Here is an 18,867-nt window from a genome sequence, read left to right as displayed (position 1 = left end):
CAAACTAAACTACTGAAAGAGCTGCTTCCTGTGCTTGGCCCTCCTATGTTGAACATAAATGGCTCTCTATCCACCGGATGTGTACCAAACTCACTAAAAGTGGCAGTAGTAAAGCCTCTCTTGAAAAAGCCAAACCTTGACCCAGAAAATATAAACAACTATCGGCCTATCGGAATCTTCAATTCCTCTCTAAAATTTTAGAAAAAGCTGTTGCGCAGCAACTCACTGCCTTCCTGAAGACAAACAATGTATACGAAATGCTTCAGTCTGGTTTTAGACCCCATCATAGCACTGAGACGGCACTTGTGAAGGTCGTAAATGACCTTTTAATGGCGTCAGACTGAGGCTCTGCATCTGTCCTCATGCTCCTAGACCTTAGTCCTGCTTTTGATACCATCGATAACCACATTCTTTTGGAGAGATTGGAAACCCAAATTGGTCTACACGGACAAGTTCTGACCTTGTTTCGATCTTATCTGTCGGAAAGATATCAGTTTGTCTCTGTCAATGGTTTGTCCTCTAACAAATCAACTGTAAATTTCAGTGTTCCTCAATGCTCCGTTTTAGGACCACTATTGCTTTCACTATATATTTTACCTCTTGGGGATGTCATTCGAAAACATAATGTTAACTTTCACTGCTATGTGGATGACACACAGCTGTACATTTCAATGAAACATGGTGAAGCCCCAAAATTGCCCTCGCTAGAAGCCTGTGTTTCAGACATAAGGAAGTGGATGGCTGCAAACTTTCTACTTTTAAACTCGGACAAAACAGAGATGTTTGTTCTAGGTCCCAAGAAACAAAGAGATTGTCATGGATTTCTTCATCTGGACGAGAGGCGGACCAAAGCGCAGCGTGGTTGTTTTGATTCATGTTTTAATAAATCCCTTCACATGAACAAACTAACAAAAACAAGAAATGTGAAAACTCAAAACAGTCCTATCTGGTGCAAACACAGAGACAGGAACAATCACCCACAAACACAGCGAAACCCAGGCTACCTAAGTATGATTCTCAATCAGAGACAACCAATGACACCTGCCTCTGATTGAGAACCATACTAGGCCGAAACATAGAAATACCCAAATCATAGAAAAACAAACATAGACTGCCCACCCAACTCATGCCCTGACCATACTAAATAATGACAAAACAGAGGAAATAAAGGTCAGAACGTGACAGTACCCCCCCCCCCCCAAAGGTGCGGACTCCGGCCGCAAAACCTTGACCTATAGGGGAGGGACTGGGTGGGTGTCTGTCCGCGGTGGCGGCTCTGGCGCGGGACGCGGACCCCACCTCACCATTGTCTTAGTCCGCCTTATTGTCCGCCTCCGTGGCTTTCTCACCATGGCCACCCTTCTCAATGACCCCACTGGACAGAGGGGCAGCTCTGGGCAGAGGGGCAGCTGCTCGGGAAAGAGGGGCAGCTCTGGGCAGAAGGGCAGCTCTGGGCAGGCGGGAGGCTCCGGCGGCGGACAGGCGGGAGGCTCCGGCAGCGGCGCCGGACAGGCGGGAGGCTCCGGCAGAGGCGCCGGACAGGCGGGAGGCTCCGGCAGCGGCGCCGGACAGACAGGACCACCTGCAGGGAGGAGACAGAGAGACAGCCTGGTGCGTGGGGCTGCCACAGGAACCACCAGGCTGGGGAGACCTTCAGGAGGCTTGGTGTTAGGAGGCACCTGAAGGACCGGGCTGTGGGGGAGCACTGGAGCTCTGGTGCGCAACCTTGGCACCACTTCCCCAGGCTGGACAACTACTCTAGCCCGGACCCTCCAGAGTGCAGGCACAGGTTGAACCGGGCTGTGGGTAAGCACGGGAGATCTAGTGCTTACTACACGCACCTCTCCCTTAGGCGAGCGGAGCGCAGGCAGAGGACGCACTGCACCCTCCCAGCGCCCCGGAGACACAGCACGCAGAGCCGGCGCAGGATAACCTGGACCAAAACTGCGTACCGGCGACCAGACCCGCTGAGCAGGCACCATACGCCCTGGCTCAATGCCCACACTCGCATGGCACTTCGGGGGGCTGCCCTATAGCGCACCGGGCTATGGGCACGCACTGGCGACACCGTGCGCTTAACCGCATAACACGGTGCCTGACCAGTAATGCGCTGCTTATAATAAGCACGAGGAGTGAGCTCAGGTCTGCTACCTGGCTTAGTACCACACCTCGTCTGCCCCCCACCCAATTTTTTGGGGGGGCTGCCTCTCGTACCTGTTGCACTGCCGTGCTGCCTCCTCATATCGCCGCCGCTCAGCTTTCGCTGCCTCCAGCTCTGCTTTCGGGCGGCGATATTCCCCAGCCTGTGCCCAGGGTCCCTCTCCGTTCAGTATCTCCTCCCATGTCCAGGAGTCCTGTGATGCTGGCCGCTGTTGTTGCTGTTTACCACGCCGCTTGGTCCGAGTTGAGTGGGTGATTCTGTCATGGATTTCTTCATCTGAACGAGAGGCGGACCAAAGCGCAGCGTGGTTGTTTTGATTCATGTTTTAATAAATCCCTTCACATGAACAAACTAACAAAAACAAGAAATGTGAAAACTCAAAACAGTCCTATCTGGTGCAAACACAGAGACAGGAACAATCACCCACAAACACACAGTGAAACCAATGACAACCAATGACACCTGCCTCTGATTGAGAACCATACTAGGCCGAAACATAGAAATACCCAAATCATAGAAAAAACAAACATAGACTGCCCACCCAACTCACGCCCTGACCATACTAAATAATGACAAAACAAAGGAAATAAAGGTCAGAACGTGACAGAGATCTTCTGTTGAATCTGACAATTAATCTTGATGGTTGTACAGTCATCTCAAATAAAACTGTGAAGGACCTCGGCGTTACTCGGCGTTGGACCCTGATCTCTCTTTTGACAAACATATCAAGACTGTTTCAAGGACAGCTTTTTTCCATCTACGTAACATTGCAAAAATCTGAAACTTTCTGTCCAAAAATGATGCAGAAAAATCAATCCATGCTTTTGTTACTTCTAGGTTAGATTACTGCAATGCTCTACTTTCCAGCTACCCGGATAAAGCACTAAATGAACTTCGGTTAGTGCTAAATACGGCTGCTAGAATCCTGTCTAGAAGCCAAAAAATGTGATCATATTACTCCAGTGCTAGCCTCCCCACACTGGCTTCCTGTTAAGGCAAGGTCTGATTTCAAGGTTTTACTGCTAACCTACAAAGCATTACATGGGCTTGCTCCTACCTATCTTTCCGATTTGGTACTGCCGTACATACCTACACGTACGCTACGGTCACAAGACGCAGGCCTCCTAATTGTCCCTAGAATTTCTAAGCAAACAGCTGGAGGCAGGGCTTTCTCCTATAGAGCTCCATTTTTATGGAATGGTCTGCCTATCCATGTGAGAGATGCAGACTCGGTCTCAACCTTTAAGTCTTTACTGAAGACTCATCTCTTCAGTGGGTCAAATGATTGAGTGTAGTCTGGCCCAGGAGTGTGAAAGTGAACGGAAAGGCTCTGGAGCAACGAACCACCCTTGCTGTCTCTGCCTGGCTGGTTCCCCTTTCTCCACTGGGATTCTTTGCCTCTAACCCTATTACAGGGGCTGAGTCACTGGCTTACTGGTGGTCTTCCATGCCGTCCCTAGGAGGGGTGCGTCACTTGAGTGGGTTGAGTCACTGACGTGATCTTCCTGTCTGGGTTGGCACCCCCCCCCCCCTTGGGTTGTGCCGTGGCGGAGATCTTTGTGGGCTATACTCGGCCTTTGTGGGCTATACTCGGCCTTGTCTCAGGATGGTAAGTTGGTGGTTGAAGATATCCCTCTAGTAGTGTGGGGGCTGTGGCAAAGTGGGTGGGGTTATATCCTGCCTGTTTGGCCCTGTCTGGGGGTATAATCGGATGGAACCACAGTGTCTCCTGACCCCTCCTGTCTCAGCCTCAGTCTCCTTGCTGTCCCCAGTCCACCTGGCCGTGCTGCTACTCCAGTTTTAACTGTCCTGCCTGCGGCTATGGAACCCTGACCTGTTCACCGGATGTGCTACCTGTCCCAGAACTGCAGTTTTCAACTCTCTAGAGACAGCAGGAGCGGTAGATACTCTTAATGATCGGCTATGAAAAGCCAACTGACATTTACTCCTGAGGTGCTGACTTGTTGCACCCTCAACAACTTCTGTGATTATTATTATTTGACCATGCTGGTCATTTATGAACATTTGAACATCTTGGCCATGTTCTGTTATAATCTCCACCTGGTACAGCCAGAAGAGGACTGGCCACCCCTCATAGCCTGGTTCCTCTCTAGGTTTCTTCCTAGGTTTTGGCCTTTCTAGGGAGTTTTTCCTAGCCACCGTGCCTCTACACCTGCATTGCTTGCTGTTTGGGGTTTTAGGCTGGGCTTCTGTACAGCACTTTGAGATATCAGCTGATGTAAGAAGGGCTATATAAATACATTTGATTTGATTTGATTGGTCAATAGATCCCACTTGTGACTGATGTAAGCAGGCTCCTGCTACAGTACTTTAATAAACATGTTTTGGACATGCCCAACATTTGAGATGTTTTCTAAGATACTGGAAAGGCCTATAGAACCTTCTGCTTTTATTGCATTATTTGGAGTGGCACAATGGGAGGTCCCTTTAAACAGTTCTATAGAGTGGCACAATGGGAGGTCCCTTTAAACAGTTCTATAGAGTGGCACAATGGGAGGTCCCTTTAAACAGTTCTATAGAGTGGCACAATGGGAGGTCCCTTTAAACAGTTCTATAGAGTGGCACAATGGGAGGTCCCTTTAAACAGTTCTATAGAGTGGCACCACAGGAGGCCCCTTTAAACAGTTCTATAGAGTGGCACAATGGGAGGTCCCTTTAAACAGTTCTATAGAGTGGCACAATGGGAGGTCCCTTTAAACAGTTCTATAGAGTGGCACCACAGGAGGCCCCTTTAAACAGTTCTATAGAGTGGCACCACAGGAGGTCCCTTTAAACAGTTCTATAGAGTGGCACAATGGGAGGTCCCTTTAAACAGTTCTATAGAGTGGCACAATGGGAGGTCCCTTTAAACAGTTCTATAGAGTGGCACAATGGGAGGTCCCTTTAAACAGTTCTATAGAGTGGCACAATGGGAGGTCCCTTTAAACAGTTCTATAGAGTGGCACAATGGGAGGTCCCTTTAAACAGTTCTATAGAGTGGCACAATGGGAGGTCCCTTTAAACAGTTCTATAGAGTGGCACCACAGGAGGCCCCTTTAAACAGTTCTATAGAGTGGCACCACAGGAGGTCCCTTTAAACAGTTCTATAGAGTGGCACCACAGGAGGACCCTTTAAACAGTTCTATAGAGTGGCACCACAGGAGGCCCCTTTAAACAGATCTATAGAGTGGCACCACAGGAGGCCCCTCTAAACAGTTCTATGGGCAACATGCTGATATTTACCACTCTTCTAGCTAGACATCTTCTACTATTTAAGTGGAAGGATCGGTTTCCTCCTACTTTTAACCACTGGATAAAGGAAGTTAAGCAACATCTCAAGCTAGAGAAAACACGCTACTCCATTAGGGGATCTTCAATTACATTATATAATATCTGGCAACCTTTCCTGTACTTTGTAGAAGACATGGACTCAGCTAATTTGACATCTCCATAAACCAACCGAAATTAGAAATGGTATCATTATTTTAAATATTTTTTAACTTTTTGTTTTATAATATCTTTGTATTTCTTTTACTATGTGATTATATTACTCATTGTATATCATGCCTGCTTTAAATCTGGTTTTGGGGTGGGACTCTGTTAGAGCATGGGGGGGTTTGGGTGGGTTTGATTTGGAGGGGATCCGTGTGTGTAGCTGACCTCTAAGTATTCTGTCTGTTATCTGTAGAATCATAAAAAATGGCATATATATATATATTTAATATATATATATATATATATATATATATATATATAGATATATAGATAATAGAATAGACATGACCACTGAAGTTAACATTCACCGGTGTGTGATCCGGCAGCCATCTTTGTGGTAATAATTAAAAGTTCAAATGTCAATTCAATTTAAATGTCAATGGTGTACCAGCTAAATTGCAGTGGCCTGAAGGGATAGGTCCATTCTATGAATTATATTTGTATGATTGAAATGACACCCACCCTGTATTCAAGAGCATGTTGTCTCAACCGATGGCAGGCACAACACAATAACCTCAGATGATGTAAAATAGGGTGAAAGCTAAATCTGAGTTTACACATTTTAGAGTTTTTTTTTAAGGTTAAAGGTAAGAAATTGACAACATTTCTTTCCCCAAAGAATTGTTGTTGAAATGATCAAATAGTTTGACTAACCTGTTTGGAAGCTTTTAAATGATATTAAACTCAACCGTTTAACTTTTCCAGTGAAGAAGACATGGATGTCTCATGGAATGGTAGGGTGTGCAAAATGGGTCAACTTTGAGCACCTTTATCTCATGAATGTTTTGTCATTTAGGTGCAAAATGTCACTTTCTGACCATTCCTTCCATGGGCAAACATGTAAGTTTGTTTATGAATGTTTAAATCAAAAGGGATGCTGTCAAAAAGTGATTGATTCCAAATGGATTTACCGTATACTTGTCTTTTGTTTCACCCATGGTCAACCATGGAAAGGAGAAGTGGAAAGGAAGCCATCTAAGTGTACAGAGACATAATGTAGCTACTGTCTGTCTGAGACAGTATGATGAGGAGGAACTGTCTGGTTTGGAGTGAAAACAAACCTCTGTATTATGGCTGACAGGCTTCTTTCAAGTCTACACTAATCCCTCCAAGACCAACTGATTTGTTAGCCAAAAGTCTGTTTGAAAAATACAGAATGTCAATACTGAACTGTGAGGAAATACTTGAGGCTGGCATTTTCCATAGCCACAGTTCATACTTTTACACAATCACTTCAGCTGTGCTGACTTGACTCCAAAAGAGACTCCCTTAGTCCTCTGAAAGGAAAGGAATGAGACTCTTTATGTGAAACTATTTGAAAAAGCATTACTATTAATATATAATATACATTGCTGAGTCACCAGCTAGGCTTAATGGCCTTCACTTCACTTCCATTACATTAAACATGAACGGTGCCATAGACATATATTGGGAAACTCTAGGTTTAGCATTTACCTTAGCTTCTTCATCTTTCTTTAGGACACTGGGATTCATTTTTTGAGTGCGTACCAATTTATGGTTTTATAATGTCCATAAATACTTTCAGTTGTGTTTTGGATCGTGACCTTTTAAAACGAAAATAGCAGGCAAATACAAGGTAATCTACTTTCAAAATAAGTGTTTTTTTGACAGTTGGTTTTTCATAGGTCAAACATCTGAAAAGTCTAAAAGGGTATGATGTCATGGCATTTAAAGCATACTCTATTTGAGAAATGTCACATAATATAAAACTTTACATTTTTGCATACCCATTCAACCTACTATTTAGAATGCAACAATGGGTATTCGTACAGTTTAGCTTTGAGGAAATTATATTGTCAATCAGTGCCAAATCACAAAGCATTTCCCTTTCCAACTGCCAAGCACCTGTCAAGCTGTCCTCACCTCTGCTCAATTAAGTCATATTTTTAATCTCACTCCAACTGTGAAGCGGGAACAAGCCTGCTAACTAAGCGAAAGGCTTTTGAAAATCACTAATGAGGCTTGGTTGGCTTGGTTATCCCAGAATGCTTCAACACGTTGTACCTGAAGGCTGGCCTAGAAAAGCTGCTGACCTTTTGTCAAACCGTCAACAGTTGAGCTAATTACTTTAAGGAAGAGTAGCAAAAGTTCAGTTGACTAAGATGTGAGACCTGGCAATAGCATCTGCATACTTACAGTAGCTAACTACTGTAAATCAAACTGTAAGCGAACGAAGCCAAATGGCCTTGACAGCCATTGAAATGTAGCATGTTCTGGTCCTGGAGGACTTAAAAGCACGGTGCTTTGTGCAATAATGTACATATATTATACCTGTTTCCCCTTAAGGTACCTAACCCTGTATCAATTCACCAATTGTTAGGTCTACATGTAAATATGGCTGTATGTCAATAACTGTACAGATATTCCCCACTGAAAACTAAGTTAGTCATTCTCCATTTACTGGATGATAACATTTGATCTTTTGGATGCCAACGCCATGTCTATAATTCAGATATGTGTCCTCAACATTACCGGAGGGCCATTTGAATCATCCGTTTACATTACATCTTTAAAGGTCCATCCTTTAAAGTCAGCAGCACACAATGTTCAGTCAAACATGAATGTCAGAAACACTCGACCTCCAGCCTACCGTAAAGTTGTGAGCACCAGTGACTGCACTGCCATCGTCCAGATAATGTGTCTCAGTGTAATGGCTCGCAAACAGGCCCCTAAAAGAGGAAGGAACAGAAAAGGAAATAGAGACATCACAAGCAGGCATATTTTCAGCTCCACATAAAAAACACAATCCCTTTCAGAGGACTAGAGAGAAGTAGGACACACTCTGGTTAATGGCCGTATACAGTATTCTGAGTGAGGTGTGAGCTGTTAGGGATTAGGTGTAGGTAAAATATACAGCATTGGGAAGCTAGAGGAGTGGGGGCAGGGTTTGGGTGTGACCTTGAATTACATACTGTACACTCATACGCTGAAGAATCGCTGATAAGTTAATTCTATTATTTTAGTGTGTGTGTGTATGTTTCACACTGTAGGCGATAAGCAGATGGGCATGGTGAGTCCCACCCCAAGCGTTGGCTGAGGAGCTGCAGGAACACCCATCTCTACAGCTGCATAATCAAAGTGACATCAGAGCGGATGGTCACTGGAACATGTTTGGGAGTGTGTAGGTGGGTGTGTGGGTGTCTGTGTGTAGAGAAAGAAAGAGAGAGCAAGAGTTCATATATGAGTGCAGTAGGTGTAGTTGGGTCTGTAGGTAGCCGAGTGCTGTCCTCCAAAACGGTGCCTCAAATACTATACAGAGTATTTATTTCTAAGAAGTATGTTTTGTGGTGCTATACTTAAGTCTGTTAGAAAGGATTTGTGGCTTGGCAAGCAGATCAGGAACATCTGTCCATTCGGCTCAGGAACCAAGGATGTTAATGAGCGAGAGCCCCTAGGTGCTTCATTGAGTGTTTGCATATTTTACGTGTTTCCTTGCTAGTATGTGAGATGAAGGAAACAGAGTCTGAGTTCAGGGATATTCAGAGGAACAAGATGTACTGGAATATAGAAACTACAGTAAGGAAAAGATGTGTGAGCTGAGTGTACATATCACAGACACTGACAAGATCAAATCAAATACATTTTTATTTGTCACATGCTTCATAAACTTAATTGGGCTCCTGAGTGGCGCAGCGGTCTAAGGCACTGCATCCCAGTGCAGGAGACATCACTGCAGTCCCTGGTTTGAATCCAGGCTGCATCACATCTGGCTGTGATTGGCCCAGCATCGTCTGGGTTTGGCCGGGATAGGCCGATATTCTAAATACGAATTTGTTTTTAACTGACTTGCGGATCCTTTTCCCACAATGTAGAGTTAAAGAGAAACAATTTGAAAAATAAATAAATATTGACATGAGGAATAAATACACTGTAAATAACAATAATGAGTAAAAATAACATGGCTATATACAGGCAGTACCAGTACTGAGTTGATGTGACGTGCAGGGGTACAAGGTAATTGAGGTAGAAGGCCAGCATCCCAGAGTCGCCTCTTCACTGTTGACGTTGAGACTGGTGTTTGGCGGGTACTACTTAATGAAGCTGCCAGTTGAGGGCTTGTGAGGCATCTTTTTGTCAGACTAGACAGTCGAATGTACTTGTCCTCTTGCTCAGTTGTGCACCGGGGCCTCCCACTCCTCTTTTTATTCTGGTTAGGGCCAGTTTGCACTGTTCTGTGAAGGGAGTAGTACACAGAGTTGTACGAGATCTTCAGTTTCTTGGCAATAGCCTTCATTTCTCAGAACAAGAATAAACTGACGAGTTTCAGAAGAAAGTTCTTTGTTCCTGGCCATTTTGAGCCTGTAATCAAACCCACAAATGCTGATGCTCCAGGTACTCAACCAGTCTAAAGAAGGCCAGTTTTATTGCTTCTTTAATCAGTACAACAGTTTTCAGCTGTGCTAACATAATTGCAAAAGGGTTTTCTAATGCTCAATTAGCCTTTTAAAATGATAAACTTGGATTAGTTAACACAACGTGCCATTGGAACACAGGAGTGATGGTTGCTGATAATGGGCCTCTGTACACCTATGAAAATATTCCATTAAAAAAATCTGCCGTTTCCTGCTACAATAGTCATTTACAACATTAACAATGTCTACACTATATATTCTGATCAGTTTGATGTTATTTAAATGGTCAACAAAATATGCTTTTCTTTCAAAAACAAGGACATTTCTAAGTGACCCCAAACCTTTGAATGGTAGTGTAGGTATGGGCAAAGTGACTAGGCAACAGGATAGATAAGACAGTAGCAGCAGCGTATGTGTGAAAGTGTGAGTGAGTGTGCAGATTATGTGTGGGGGCGTATGTAGTGTATGTGTGTGTCAGTGTGAGTGGTGTGAGTGTGTGGGTAGAGTCTGTGCAAGATAATTAGTGCAAATGCAGGTAGTCCAGGTAGCCATATGATTAACTATTTAGCAGTCGTATGTTTGGGGTAGAAGCTGTTCAGGGTCCTGTTGGTTCCAGACTTGGTGCACTGGCACCGCTTGCCATGCAGTAGCAGAAAGAACTGTCTTGGGTGGATTGGGTGGCAGGAGTGTGTGGATGTGACGATTGTCCTGTATGTCCTCCGTAACATAATCTAAAGACATGCCTATACGAATAACCAGACACTGATGATGATTTACATTTAATGAGAAGCATATTTATTTATTAATACTAATGTGGTTTGAGATGTCCACTTGGATGTTGCTGGTCACCTGTAAAAGAAGAGAAACATATATAAGGAGCTTGAGTATGGAGCGTTGGTTTGGCGCCGAAACCTATTGTTGTCTCCCGGTAAAATTCTACTCTTTCTTATGTATGTAACGATCAGAAGTTCAAATCAAATCAAATCAAAATTTATTTGTCACATACACATGGTTAGCAGATGTCAATGCGAGTGTAGCGAAATGCTTGTGCTTCTAGTTCCGACAATGCAGTAATAACCAACAAGTAATCTAGCTAACAATTCCAAAACTACTACCATATAGACACAAGTGTAAGGGGATAAAGAATATGTACATAAAGATATATGAATGAGTGATGGTACAGAGCGGCATAGGCAAGATACAGTAGATGGTATTGAGTACAGTATATACATATGAGATGAGTATGTAAACAAAGTGGCATAGTTAAAGTGGCTAGTGATACATGTATTACTTAAAAGATGCAGTAGATGATATAGAGTACAGTATATACATATACATATGAGATGAATAATGTAGGGTATGTAAACATTATATTAGGTAGCATTGTTTAAAGTGGCTAGTGATATATTTTACATCATTTCCCATCAATTCCCATTATTAAAGTGGCTGGAGTTGAGTCAGTGTGTTGGCAGCAGCCACTCAATGATAGTGGTGGCTGTTTAACAGTCTGATGGCCTTGAGATAGAAGCTGTTTTTCAGTCTCTCGGTCCCAGCTTTGATGCACCTGTACTGACCTTGCCTTCTGGATGATAGCGGGGTGAACAGGCAGTGGCTCGGGTGGTTGTTGTCCTTGATGATCTTTATGGCCTTCCTGTGACATCGGGTGGTGTAGGTGTCCTGGAGGGCAGGTAGTTTGCCCCCGGTGATGCGTTGTGCAGACCTCACTACCCTCTGGAGAGCCTTATGGTTGTGGGCGGAGCAGTTGCCGTACCAGGCAGTGATACAGCCCGACAGGATGCTCTCGATTGTGCATCTGTAGAAGTTTGTGAGTGCTTTTGGTGACAAGCCAAATTTCTTCAGCCTCCTGAGGTTGAAGAGGCGCTGCTGCGCCTTCTTCACGATGCTGTCTGTGTGGGTGGACCAATTCAGTTTGTCTGTGATGTGTACGCCGAGGAACTTAAAACTTACTACCCTCTCCACTACTGTTCCATCGATGTGGATAGGGGGGTGTTCCCTCTGCTGTTTCCTGAAGTCCACAATCATCTCCTTAGTTTTGTTGACGTTGAGTGTGAGGTTATTTTCCTGACACCACACTCCGAGGGCCCTCACCTCCTCCCTGTAGGCTGTCTCGTCGTTGTTGGTAATCAAGCCTACCACTGTTGTGTCGTCCGCAAACTTGATGATTGAGTTGGAGGCGTGCGTGGCCACGCAGTCGTGGGTGAACAGGGAGTACAGGAGAGGGCTCAGAACGCACCCTTGTGGGGCCCCAGTGTTGAGGATCAGCGAGGTGGAGATGTTGTTGCCTGTAAGCAAATTGGAGTGGGTCTAGGGTGTCAGGTAGGGTGGAGGTGATATGGTCCTTGACTAGTCTCTCAAAGCACTTCATGATGACGGAAGTGAGTGCTACGGTGCGGTAGTCGTTTAGCTCAGTTACCTTAGCTTTCTTGGGAACAGGAACAATGGTGGCCCTCTTGAAGCATGTGGGAACAACAGACTGGGATAGGAATTGATTGAATATGTCCGTAAACACACCAGCCAGCTGGTCTGCGCATGCTCTGAGGGCGCGGCTGGGGATGCCGTCTGGGCCTGCAGCCTTGCGAGGGTTAACACGTTTAAATGTTTTCCTCACGTCGGCTGCAGTGAAGGAGAGTCCGCATGTTTTGGTTGCGGGCCGTGTCAGTGGCACTGTATTGTCCTCAAAGCGGGCAAAATAGTTATTTAGTCTCCCTGGGAGCAAGACATCCTGGTACGCGACAGGGCTGGTTTTCGTTTTGTAGTCCGTCATTGACTGTAGACCCTGCCACATAGCTTTCGTTTCTGAGCCGTTGAATTGCGACTCTACTTTGTCTCTATACTGACACTTAGCTTGTTTGATTGCCTTGCGGAGGGAATAGCTACACTGTTTGTATTCGGTCATGTTTCCGGTCACCTTGCCCTGATTAAAAGCAGTGGTTTGCGCTTTCAATTTCACGCGAATGCTGCCATCAATCCACGGTTTCTGGTTCGGGAATGTTTTAATCGTTGCTGTGGGTACAACATCACCGAGGCACTTGCTAATAAACTTACTCACCGAATCAGCATATTCATCAATGTTATTGTCCGACGCTATGTGGAACATATCCCAGTCCTTTGAGAGAATAATCAAGGAACACATCACCTCCACCCTACCTGACACCATAGACCCACTCCAATTTGCTTACCGCCCCAATAGTCCACAGACAACACCATCACAATCACACTGCACACTGCACACTGCCCTAACCCATCTGGACAAGAGGAATACCTATGTAAGAATGATGTTCATCTATTACAGCTCAACATTTAACACCATAGTACCCTCCAAACTCATCATTAAGCTCGAGACCCTGGTTCTCGATCCCGCCCTATGCAACTGGGTCCTGGACGTCCTGACGCCCCAGGAGGGTAGGAAACAACATCTCCACCCCACTGATCCTCAACACTGGGGTCCCACAAGGGTGCGTTCTCAGCCCTCTCCTGTACTCCCTGTTCACCCATGAATGCATGGCCATGCACGCCTCCAACGCAATCATCAAGTTTGCAGAAGACACTACAGTGGTAGGCTTGATTACCAACAATGACGAGACGGCCTACAGGGAGGAGGTGAGGGCCCTTGGAGTGTGATGTCAGGAAAATAACCTCACACTCAATGTCAACAAAACAAAGTAGATCATCATGGATTTCAGGAAACAGCAGAGGGAGCAGCTGTGGACAGTAGTTGGACAGTAGTGGAGAAGGTGGAAAGTTTTAAGTTCCTCGGCATACACATCACGGACAAACTGAAATGGTCCACCCACACAGACGGCGTGGTGAAGAAGGCGCAGCAGTGCCTCTTTAACCTTAGGAGGCTGAAGAAATTTGGCTTGTCACCAAAAACACTTACAAACTTTTACAGATGCACAATCTGTCAAATGCACAATCATCCTATCGGGCTGTATCACCGCCTGGTACGGCAACTGCTCCGCCCACAACCATAAGGCTCTCCAGAGGGTAGTGAGGTCTGCACAACGCATCACCGGAGGCAATCTACCTGCACTCCAGGACACCTACACCACCCGATGTCACAGGAAGGCCATAAAGATCATCAAGGGCAACAACCACCCGAGCCACTGCCTGTTCACCCCGCTATCATCCAGAAGGCGAGGTCAGTAAAGGTGCATCAAATCGGGGACCGAGAGACTGAAAAACAGCTTCTATCTCAAGGCCATCAGACTGTTAAACAGCCATCACTAACATTGAGTGGCTGCTGCCAACATACTGACTCATCTCAAGCCACTTTAATAATAAAAATTGGATGTAATAAATGTATCACTGGTCACTTTAAACAATGCCGCTTTATATAATGTTTACATACCCTACATTACTCATCTCATATGTATATAGTGTACTCTATAACATCTACTGCATCTTGCCTATGCCGTTCGGCCATCGCTCATCCATATATTTTTTACGCACATATTCTTATTCATTCCTTTACACTTGTGTGTATAAGGTAGTTGTTGTGAAATTGTTAGATTACTTGTTATATATTACTGCATGGTCGGAACTAGAAGCACAAGCATTTCACTACACTCGCATTTACATCTGCTAACCATGTGTATGTGACAAATCAAATTTCATTTGATTTGGTCCAAGATTTGAGAGGCAAATTGGGTGCATTCCTGCACATGGTTTTCATTGTTGGGTAATGAGGCAGTAGCTTATCCCTGAGGGATGTATATTTTCACATCCCTAAGTGTATTAAGGCATGTTAGCACCTTTATTGATGTGTGCTTAAGGTTATTCATTTACAATTATCATCAGGATGTGGATATTGAAATTCATGCTATTGAATGTTAATTGAATCTGATGTGATAGGGCTGTTTCTCATTGGTCAAATGCATGGGTAGAGTATTTAAAGGGATACTTCGGGATTTTGGCAATGAGGCCCTTTATCTACTTCACCAGAGTCAGATGAACTTGTGGATACCGTTTTTATGTCTACCAGATACCCATAGACTTCCAGACATTGCGCTAATGCTAGTTAGCATTGGCTTGCGAAATTACCTCTAACTTCCTTAATACTAGAAAGAGAGACATGAAAATTGTATCCACTAGTTGACAGCGATTTAGATTGTACAATGATACCCTACACTATTCAGGCATTTTTGTCTTGCATAAACTAAAAGTGAGCGAACAGTGTCGTATTTTATCAACCAGGAAATAAGAGAGACATTTCCACTAGGTAACACAGCCACAAAGTCAGAACCGCTTTCCCGCTTTCCCATTCCCCAGAAATCAATCAAATATCATAGATAATCACAACACTGGCAGGTAAGTAATACTGTGAAACACTATAATTTCACTATCTTCCCATATGCCATGCATTTGGGAAAGTATTCAGACCCCTTAACGTTTTCCACGTTTTGTTATGTTACAGCATTATTCTAAAATGTATTAATTAGATGGAAGAAGAAAAACATTATAATAATATATATATATATATATATATATATATATATATATATATATATATATATATATATATATACACTGCTCGCTCAAAACAATAAAGGGAACACTAAAATAATAAATCCTAGATCTGAATGAATGAAATATTCTTATTAAATACTTTTTTCTTTACATAGTTGAATGTGCTGACAACAAAATCACACAAAAATTATCAATAGAAATCAAATTTATCAACCCATGGAGGTCTGGATTTGGAGTCACACACAAAATTAAAGTGGAAAACCACACTACAGGCTGATCCAACTTTGATGTAATGTCCTTAAAACAAGTCAAAATGAGGCTCAGTAGTGTGTGTGGCCTCCACGTGCCTGTATAACCTCCCTACAACGCCTGGGCATGCTCCTGATGAGGTGGCGGTCTCCTGAGGGATCTCCTCCCAGACCTGGACTAAAGCATCCGCCAATTCCTGGACAGTCTGTGGTGCAATGGAGCGAGACATGATGTCCCAGATGTGCTCAATTGGATTCAGGTCTGGGGAACGGGCGGGCCAGTCCATAGCATCAATGCCTTCCTCTTGCAGGAACTGCTGACACACTCCAGCCACATGAGGTCTAGCATTGTCTTGCATTAGGAGGAACCCAGGGCCAACCGCACCAGCATATGGTCTCACAAGGGGTCTGAGGATCTCATCTCGGTATCTAATGGCAGTCAGGCTACCTCTGGCGAGCACATGGAGGGCTGTGCGGCCCCCCAAAGAAATGCCACCCCACACCATGACTGACCCACCGCCAAACCGGTCATGCTGGAGGATGTTGCAGGCAGCAGAACATTCTCCACGGCGTCTCCAGACTGTCACATCTGTCACATGTGCTCAGTGTGAACCTGCTTTCATCTGTGAAGAGCACAGGGCGCCAGTGGCGAATTTGCCAATCTTGGTGTTCTCTGGCAAATGAAAAATGTCCTGCACGGTGTTGGGCTGTAAACACAACCCCCACCTATGGACGTCGGGGCCTCATACCACCCTCCTGGAGTCTGTTTCTGACCGTTTGAGCACACATGCACATTTGTGACCTGCAGGAGGTCATTTTGCAGGGCTCTGGCAGTGCTCCTCCTGCTCCTCCTTGCACAAAGGCAGAGGTAGCGGTCCTGCTGCTGGGTTGTTGCCCTCCTACGGCCTCCTCCACATCTCCTGATGTACTGGCCTGTCTCCTGGTAGCGCCTCCATGCTCTGGACACTACGCTGACAGACACAGCAAACCTTCTTGACACAGCTCGCATTGATGTGCCATCCTGGATGAGCTGCACTACCTGAGCCACTTGTGTGGGTTGTAGACTCCGCTTCATGCTACCACTAGAGTGAAAGCACCGCCAGCATTCAAAAGTGACCAAAACATCAGCCAGGAAGCATAGGAACTGAGAAGTGGTCTGTGGTCCCCACCTGCAGAACCACTCCTTTATTGGAGGTGTCTTGCTAATTGCCTATAATTTCCACCTGTTGTCTATTCCATTTGCACAACAGCATGTCACATTTATTGTCAATCAGTGTTGCTTCCTAAGTGGACAGTTTGATTTCACAGAAGTGTGATTGACTTGGAGTTACATTGTGTTGTTTAAGTGTTCCCTTTATGTTTTTGAGCAGTGTATATATATGTACACTTTATTAATCTACAAGGGATTCCCCTTAATGACAAAGGATAAACTGTATATTTTTTATTTTCTAGATTTAAAAAACTGAAATATCACATTTGTTGAAGCACCTTTGGCAGCGATTGCAGCCTTGCTTCTTCTTGGGTATGACGCTACAAGCTTGGCACACCTGTATTTGGGGAGTTTCTCGCATTCTTTTCTGCAGATCCTCTCAAGCTCTGTCAGGTTGGATAGGGAGTGTTGCTGCACAGCTATTTTCTGGTCTCTCCAGAGATGTTCAAGTTCGGGCTCTGGCTGGGACACTCAAGGACATTTGGAGACTTGTCCCAAAGCCAATCCTGTGTTGTCTTGGCTGTGTGCTTAGAGTCGTTGTGCTGTTGGAAGGTGTACCTTTGCCCCAGCCTTAGATCCTGAGCACTATGGAGCAGGATCTCTCTGTACTTTGCTCCATTCATCTTTCCTTCAATCCTTACTAGTTTCCCAGTCCCTGCCCCTGAAAAACATCCCCACACAACATGATGCTGCCAGGATTCCTCCAGACCGGACACTTGGAATTCAGGCTAAAGAGTTCAATCTTTGTTTCGTCAGACCAGACAATATTGTTTCTCCTGGTCTGAGTCTTTAGGTGCCTTTTAGCAAACTCCAAGTGGGCTGTCATGTGTCTTTTACTGAGGAGTGGCTTCCGTCTGGCCACTCTACCATAAAGGCCTGATTGGTGGAGTGCTGCAAAGAAGGTTGTCCTTCTGGAAGGTTCTCCCATCTCCACAGACGAGCTCTGTCAGAGTGACCATCGAGTTCTTGGTCACCTCCCTGACCAAGGCCTTTCTCCCCCGATTGCTCAGTTTTGCCGGGTGGTCAGCTATAGGAAGAGTCTTGGTGGTTCCAAACTTCTTCCATTTAAGAATGATGGGAGGCCACTGTGTTATTGGGGACCTTCAATGCTGCAAACATTTTTTGATACCCTTCCCCAGATCTGTGCCTCAACACAATCTTGACTCGGAGCTCTACAGACAATTCCTTTGACCTCATGGCTTGGTTTTTGCTCTGACATGCACTTTCAACTGTGGGACCTTATATAGACAGGTGTGTGCCTTTCCAAATCATGTCCAATCAATTGGTAGAAACATCTCAAGTATGATCAATGGAAACAGGATGCACCTGAGCTCAATTTTAAGTCTCATAGCAAAGGGTCTGAAGACTTAACAAAATGTGGAAAAAGTCAAGGGGTCTGAATGCCTTCCGAATGCACTGTAACATTGTCTGTCTTGACTGGAATAGTCCAGAAAAGCTAGCTAGCTAAGCTAATTGTGGCCACATCATGCTGAACTTTCTCCCAAACCCCATTCAGATATACAGTGGGGAGAACAAGTATTTGATACACTGCCGATTTAGCAGGTTCTCCTACTTACAAAGCATGTAATTTTTATCATAGGTACACTTCAACTGAGAGAGATGGAATCTAAAACAAAAATCACATTGTATGATTAAGTAATTAATTTGCATTTTATTGCATGTATTTGATACATCAGAAAAGCAGAACTTAATATTTGGTACAGAAACCTTTGTTTGCAATTACAGAGATCATACGTTTCCTGTAGTTCTTGACCAGGTTTGCACACACTGCAGCAGGGATTTTGGCCCACTCCTCCATACAGACCTTCTCCAGATCCTTCAGGTTTCGGGGCTGTCGCGGGGCAATACGGACTTTCAGCTCCCTCCAAA

General features: G+C 44.7%; 1 protein-coding gene across 2 annotated transcripts in view; it reads right to left on the bottom strand.

Moving 5' to 3' along the window:
- LOC109888986 (disintegrin and metalloproteinase domain-containing protein 12) overlaps positions 1 to 18,867 on the bottom strand; it is a 146,539-nt gene that overhangs the window by 48,670 nt on the left and 79,002 nt on the right. For both annotated transcript variants that reach the window (XM_031823581.1, XM_031823582.1), the window contains exon 4: positions 8,268 to 8,346. In XM_031823581.1, coding sequence (XP_031679441.1) covers positions 8,268 to 8,346 — 79 coding nt within the window. The remainder of the gene's footprint in view (positions 1 to 8,267; positions 8,347 to 18,867) is intronic.

The sequence above is a fragment of the Oncorhynchus kisutch genome, linkage group LG4 (genome assembly GCF_002021735.2).
Source record: "Oncorhynchus kisutch isolate 150728-3 linkage group LG4, Okis_V2, whole genome shotgun sequence".
NCBI classification, from domain to species: Eukaryota; Metazoa; Chordata; class Actinopteri; order Salmoniformes; family Salmonidae; genus Oncorhynchus; species Oncorhynchus kisutch.
This window is presented reverse-complemented; position numbering and strand designations above follow the sequence as displayed.